This window comes from Chrysoperla carnea, chromosome 5, assembly GCF_905475395.1.
Source record: "Chrysoperla carnea chromosome 5, inChrCarn1.1, whole genome shotgun sequence".
In the NCBI taxonomy this organism is placed as follows: Eukaryota; Metazoa; Arthropoda; class Insecta; order Neuroptera; family Chrysopidae; genus Chrysoperla; species Chrysoperla carnea.
In genome coordinates this window covers 31,872,823-31,879,259 of record NC_058341.1, presented here as the reverse complement: position 1 = coordinate 31,879,259, position 6,437 = coordinate 31,872,823, and the positions used below count along the sequence as shown (strand labels likewise).

The 6,437-nt window shown below is 32.7% G+C and overlaps 1 protein-coding gene across 1 annotated transcript; it reads left to right on the top strand.

The window, feature by feature from the left end:
• Positions 1-1,754: 1,754 nt before the first annotated feature.
• On the top strand, positions 1,755-6,030 carry LOC123301105. Its single transcript, XM_044883835.1, has 3 exons — positions 1,755-3,301; positions 3,825-5,422; positions 5,483-6,030. Exons 1-3 carry the CDS (start codon positions 1,755-1,757, stop codon positions 6,028-6,030), a joined length of 3,693 nt encoding a protein of 1,230 aa, XP_044739770.1.
• Positions 6,031-6,437: the final 407 nt, after the last annotated feature.

Here is a 6,437-nt window from a genome sequence, read left to right as displayed (position 1 = left end):
CGTTTTCGAGTAATTCGCCCCTTAATATGAAAAATACTTGTTTTTCCTCTAAATTCGAAGTCATGTTTCAAAACATGTCATCAATATTTAAAGGATTCTTAAAAAAATTATAGTTTCTCGCAAGTCAAAGAATGTTTAAAATCGGTATAACAGCATCAAGAAACAATTTTTATTGTCACTTTTATTCATTTTTTGACTGCGGTACGTCTTTAAATGAGCTGGCGGAACAGGGACACAGGGACATTCCAGGAAAATGCGAAGCCGACGAGCCTGCCAGAAATGGCACAATGCTGCCGGACACGAGCATCAATAAATATCCAGGAGTTCCATTAGCGAACTGCAAGTTGCTTCTCAAAGAGAATATCTTAAAAAGAGCCAATCTTAGATGGAGGGAGGAACGTACTTGTGGTACTACAACACAGATATGGTCTGAGTACAATCGCAGGCGTTCCGAAGATTTTATATCACTTCCAAGGGTCTCTGTTCGCAAAGTTGTTGCGGCTATTACAGGACACTGGTTGGGTGGCAGGCATGCTGAGCGCCTGGGCCTGGCAGTGTATCACGACTAATGCAGGAGCTGTCACAGTGGTGAGGAGGAGGAGACAATGTTTCATCTTCTCCACCACTGCCCAGCTCTTGTCATGAGGAGATGGACTTACTTGAGCCAGCCTCTCTTTGACGACCTCTCCGACTTGGAGTCCGTCGACGTCAAGCTTTCCTGCTGTTCTTAAACAGCTCCAAATGGTTCATGCAGTAGTGGTCGGGCATGGGCCAACCCTTTTTCGGTATCACAACGGACCCTATGGTCTAAGTGAGTCCCACCCCAGGACAACCACTCTAACCTAACCTTACCTTACTAATGTAATGTAATTAATATATCAGTTAAATCAATATTATCAGATAAAAAACAGAAAATTTTTTTTTAATTATAAAGAAGTCGATAATGAAAATTATCAATTCTCGGTAATATTAAATTCAAAGAACTGGAAAGAGTTCAACGATTATTTCAATATCTAGGGGTGTGAAGTACAGTTACTTATAACAGATTCAATTTATATGCCCAAAGCTTAGTGACCTGAAGATGTTAGATTTGTATAACTATAAATTATTAACAATTTTTATTTCCTTTGTTTCAGATTCATTAAAAACATGTTATTACCAATTGAACAACGATAAGGCACTATTATCTCACCAAGATTCTACTAAATACACGAATCAATCATCACTGCTCATCAATCAGATAACAAGACCTCTTCTGATTACATGTTCATCATCTTCATATAATAACATATCACCTGCATAATCGTAAATCTGTTGCTTATACATCAAAAACATACCTACATATAATATTTCATCAAAGAAACAAAAAAAAAACTTATTAAAATAAACATGCAGTATGTTTATATGTTTAATTTCAAATGAAAAATCCGTTATAAAATATAATATATTACATAAAAATTAAATTATATATTGAAACGGCGAGAAGAAATTCCAACATCAATATTTCATCTTTCATATTTTTTGTAATATCGCATACTGACCTGGTGACTGACAAAAAAGAAATTATATAATTTACAGTTTTATAAAAAAAAATAATTAAATCTCTCTACCATATGACGGAATATATGATGGATTTGCAATTTTATTAATCGAACACCTAGAAAAAAATAACCGTTTTCTTATATAAAATGGAACAATTATTAATCAATAATGATGCATAATTATATAATATTAATTTACATACGTCAATTAAAATGGTTATATGTAGCAGTATTAGTGAAATAGGCACTAGACCATCACATAATCCACGTTTAAGTTCTGGATCATTTATAAAAATGGCACCGAAACCTCACTCGCTAACAAATTATAATACTACCAAACAAGGTTCTTTTTTATCGACAGCACCAAGTACAATCTCATCGAAAGGATTCCGTTTACAAGAACAACAAGATGATACGGGTAGTGTTTACTCCCTGTATAAACAAAAAATCGATTCGATGTTTAACGAACCGGATTCGATAAGTAATATTTATCAAAGTAATATTAATAATACAGTTCAACAACGAATTGAAAAAATGTTCTCTGATATTACAATGACAGAGAATCCGATTTACCATCATCAAGATACCGCCACGCATTCTTTTACGGTTGATTATCTTGGATCGATACCATTAGGCGATAAGGTTACAAGTTTAGCAGGTTTACAAGAACCATTAAAAGAATTATACTTCGCATATCGTAAAAATATTAAACATAAAAAAGTACTGACAGGTCGTTTAGAAATATCTCAAGGTGGTTTAAAAGTACTGTATCAAGGAGAAAAAGGTGATTTAGAACAATTAAATACATTCCCAACAATAGCTGTATGGTCAGCTGTAAAATTTGTTATAAATCGTAATCGTAATATTGAGTACGCATTCTTACCATTAATCACAGACCCCGATAACATTAATAAAAATGTATTATTTCGTACGCTAGATCAACATGATCAAAAATACATTTTAAATGAATTACATTCACCGTTATTTACGGTTGTTATGAGAAAATTCGGGGTCGCTAAACAATTGGAATGTCACGGTTTTGTGTGTCAAACTTCCGAGGATGCAATTGTGATAGCAGCTACATTGTACAAAAGTTTAATGAGTTTTATGACACGTAAAAATAAGGAAGCAAAATTACCGCGAAATCGTAATGGTATCAGTTGTGTAAGTATTGCAAGTACTAATAATGATGGGAAAAGTTATGCGGAAATTAAGCCAAGTATTCCGGTACGACCACCGAGAAAAAAACGTAGTACTACATCGTCTATTGTCAGTACTGATAGTCAACGGGTGCGAAATACTGTGTCAAGTAAAACTAAACGTGCAGGTCCAAAAATTCCTGAACCTTCTCGACAAATTAAGAATGAGCCAAGACAGTATCAAGCCGATTTAGATGCTATAGTGCCTTATCCAGATTCGTCCGCTGAATACAATACTCCAAATATACAAAATCCACAAAAGAATAATGAAGATTTAATCAGAGATTTTCAAAATAGTCAAAAAAATATGTCAACTTTATATGAATGGCAAAAACGTCAACAAGATGATGAATTTCACAATAATAAATCAACTACTGACACAGAGCCGGAACGTGGTTTTCAACGAGCACAGAGTATTCGAAAATCTGATAAAGATAAAGGAATTATGTCAAATATGAATCCTGAAAATACAGGAGATATTTTTACTAAGGTTACAATTCCTCGATCTGGTAGTTTTTTAAATGCAAAAGGCTTGACAAAGTATAAATCTACAATGAGCAGGTAAGTTCCATAACATAACATGCTGTTAAAGATTCCCTACTAACATAATAACTCCTAGAGATATTCTCTTTGCTCTAAGCCTTCTAAGCCCACAATTTTTGTTACATAGAATCTTGTTTTTCAATTAGCATTACAACCACCTGGAATCATAGTTGTCTCGATAATATTAACTCCCGGCGTCGATTTTTACTTAATATACTTGTACTTAATAAGGAATAATTATATTGTCTTATAAAAGACCATATTCACCAGGAATTCTCGAAAATGTGAGCTTCTAAAGGAAACAAGCTTCAGTTATAACTTCATCCTCTCCAAATTTGATCTACCTTTGTTCTTTGGGCGTAGGCGTAAATTTTTTTGACTTAAACGAATAACGAATAACACAATAAAGAAAAGAATAAATGGATTAACAATTTTCTTTAAAAAATTAATACATAGTTTCAAAATTTCATCAGTGAAAATTTTTGAGAAATTTTCTTAGGCACTATTATATGATATTATTAATTATTTAATTTTTCCGCAGAAATAATGGTCAAGCCAGTGGTGGATCACCTTTAGGATTTAGCGAATTGTTTAATGAATTTCGAGTACAAGAAGGTTTAAATTCTTTGGATGAAATATTAGGTGCCATAATTGATTCCGAGGGCATGTCTTTCAACGATCTCAAGCCTATATACAAGGAATTCCTACTAAAATTGGCATTAACTTTAACAAAAGATGAATTATATCAACGATCCAAGAGTATAATGCGCAGACAAAAGAAAAAGTTACTACGACGAAATAGTTCAAATCAAAATAAACGTAAAAAAATGATTATTGGGGCAAAAGGGTTGCGAAAAGTGTTTCGACGTTCATTTCGTGTACGATTTGGACAAAAGTTTCGTAGTTCCAAGAAAAATTCTCCTAGACGTAATAGTTTCGATTATGTTACAGCAGCAAAAAAAGCTATAGCAAATTCGGGAAGTAGTATTTCAACATCCTCGTATGATACACGACAATTTCAACCCAAAGAACAACAGGAGAAGCAAGCAACATTGAATCAAACATACCGAAAGCCTGAAATCAGCCAGATAATTCGTGAAACAATTCTTAGCACTTCTGAAGAAAGTGATTTTTTAAGTTTACAAAGAAACCGTCAAAAATGTAACAGTCAAAATTGTAATACAAACACTCAAAATAGAAATTCATCCAGTGGTTATGTCTCTTGTTCCGAATGCAGTTATGATAGTGATTCGTGCACTTGTGTATCAGCAGATAAGTGTTATTGTTCTTTGGGTCAAAAGAATGGCACTCTTGATGTGAGACCACATCTCAAAAACACATTAACGTCTTGTAAATCAGAAGACAAATGTTACTGCAGTATAGACAAAACAAATATTTGTAAAAAAAAGTTAGCAAGCGAAGCCCAACCATCTAAATCCGTAGAAAATAATTTTTACCAATCACTAAGCGGTCCACCAAAAAGTAGGCTTAGTAATCCAATGCCAATATCCAATGATAATTTCAGTACGAAAAAAGTACATAGATATTATAACGATATAGCTAATTTACAAAAGAAATCAATGAAACCAAGAGGAAAACACTGTTACTGTTCCAACGATAATCAAAATCCAGAATCTTTAACTTGGTGTGGTTGTGATACGGACAGTTGTACTGATAGCAATAAATGTTATTGTCAAACTGACTTATTCAAACAAGAAGGTACCATTTTTGAGCAATTGAAACAACGTGGTTTTATTCCACAATCGGAGAACTTAAATACACCACCTGCTGAAAGAAAATTAAGCAAAAAGAATAGTCATTCTAAAAGTACAAAAAGTTCTAAAAGTTTGGAATATTTACGTAACCCAGAAGAATCTCCATCATATTGTAATTATGATAATAATCGTACAAAATCAAAAGCTGATTACTTTACAAAAGATTCGAAACGAAGTTATAGTTCAGATAATTTAGCATTAGATTATGAATTATTTACAGTTACAAATTCAAAGCGAAAAAATGGTATTCCCAAGCAAAAAGGACGAACTGCCAGTGAATGTGGAGGTCTTAAATCAGTTTTTAAAGCCTCTGACTCAATGAGATCGTACAATAATACTCGTACATACTCGACTCACAGTTCAGGTATAAATCACAAGAAATTTTAATTTTTTCCATTTTATTAACAAAGAATTCATTTTTTAGGCGTTGATGGAAATCACGAAGCTTTAAGTGTAAAGAAAAGTGCTGAAATTGCAGCAATGTTTGCTGATGTAAAATTAAGTCAGACAACAGATATAACACATTTAATGTCACCTGATTACGAACATGATAGAAAGGAGTTACCGCATATTGCGAATTTAAACTCCCGAATCAACAATCATGTAGAACAACAACGTAAAGCATTATTGGAACAGCAAAAACAAAATTATCGTGAAATATTTGCGAATAATTACTGTATTAAATCGTGCAATAGCATTACCAGTAAAAATAGTATTGCCAGTCGCGCTAGCAATGCGTCAAAAACAAGTCGAAATAGTTCAACAAGTCGTAAATCGAATAATAAAAATGATTTATTCAGTGCAAAAAATGGTCTTTATACCATACAAAGTCAATCAGATGATAGTCGTCATAGTAGCGCAAAAGATAAGCAGGCGAATAAATCAAATCAATTTGAATGCAACTCTGAATATGTGCCAACACAAAAAATCCTTAGTTCTAATTTAGAAAATAGTTTAGGTTATTTACCTTAAAACTTGATTTTTAATTAAATACAGCTTAAACTTTTAATAACTTTTAATAAAGGAATATTCAACACTATGTAAAACGTTATAAATGGGAAAATATGCCTACCTATGCGCAATTAGGTATATTTTCAGGGCTCTGATTAACCACTGAATCGATTTCGATAAATTACCAAATTATCAAACAATTATTTTCAGAAACGGTTAATCAGAATCACAAAAAAAAATACAAAAGTTGTAATTATTCAGCGATTTAGAGAGTGGTAAACGAGATCTTGTCTAAAATCGTATATATATAGTCTATGTGGATATTATCCCTCAAATATACAAGTTAATTTAACTTCTGAATTCTGTCAATTCAATTGTTCCACATGCTTTTTGAACATCTTGAATCGACTTAAATTATTACAAATAAA

Bases quoted from the DNA above. Each gene is read 5' to 3' on its own strand.
- LOC123301105 (XM_044883835.1), top strand. From the start codon at position 1,755: ATGGTTATATGTAGCAGTATTAGTGAAATAGGCACTAGACCATCACAT. The intron at 3,302-3,824 runs GTAAGTTCCATA...ATTTTTCCGCAG, and splicing joins TATAAATCTACAATGAGCAG to AAATAATGGTCAAGCCAGTG. The intron at 5,423-5,482 runs GTATAAATCACA...TTCATTTTTTAG, and splicing joins ATACTCGACTCACAGTTCAG to GCGTTGATGGAAATCACGAA.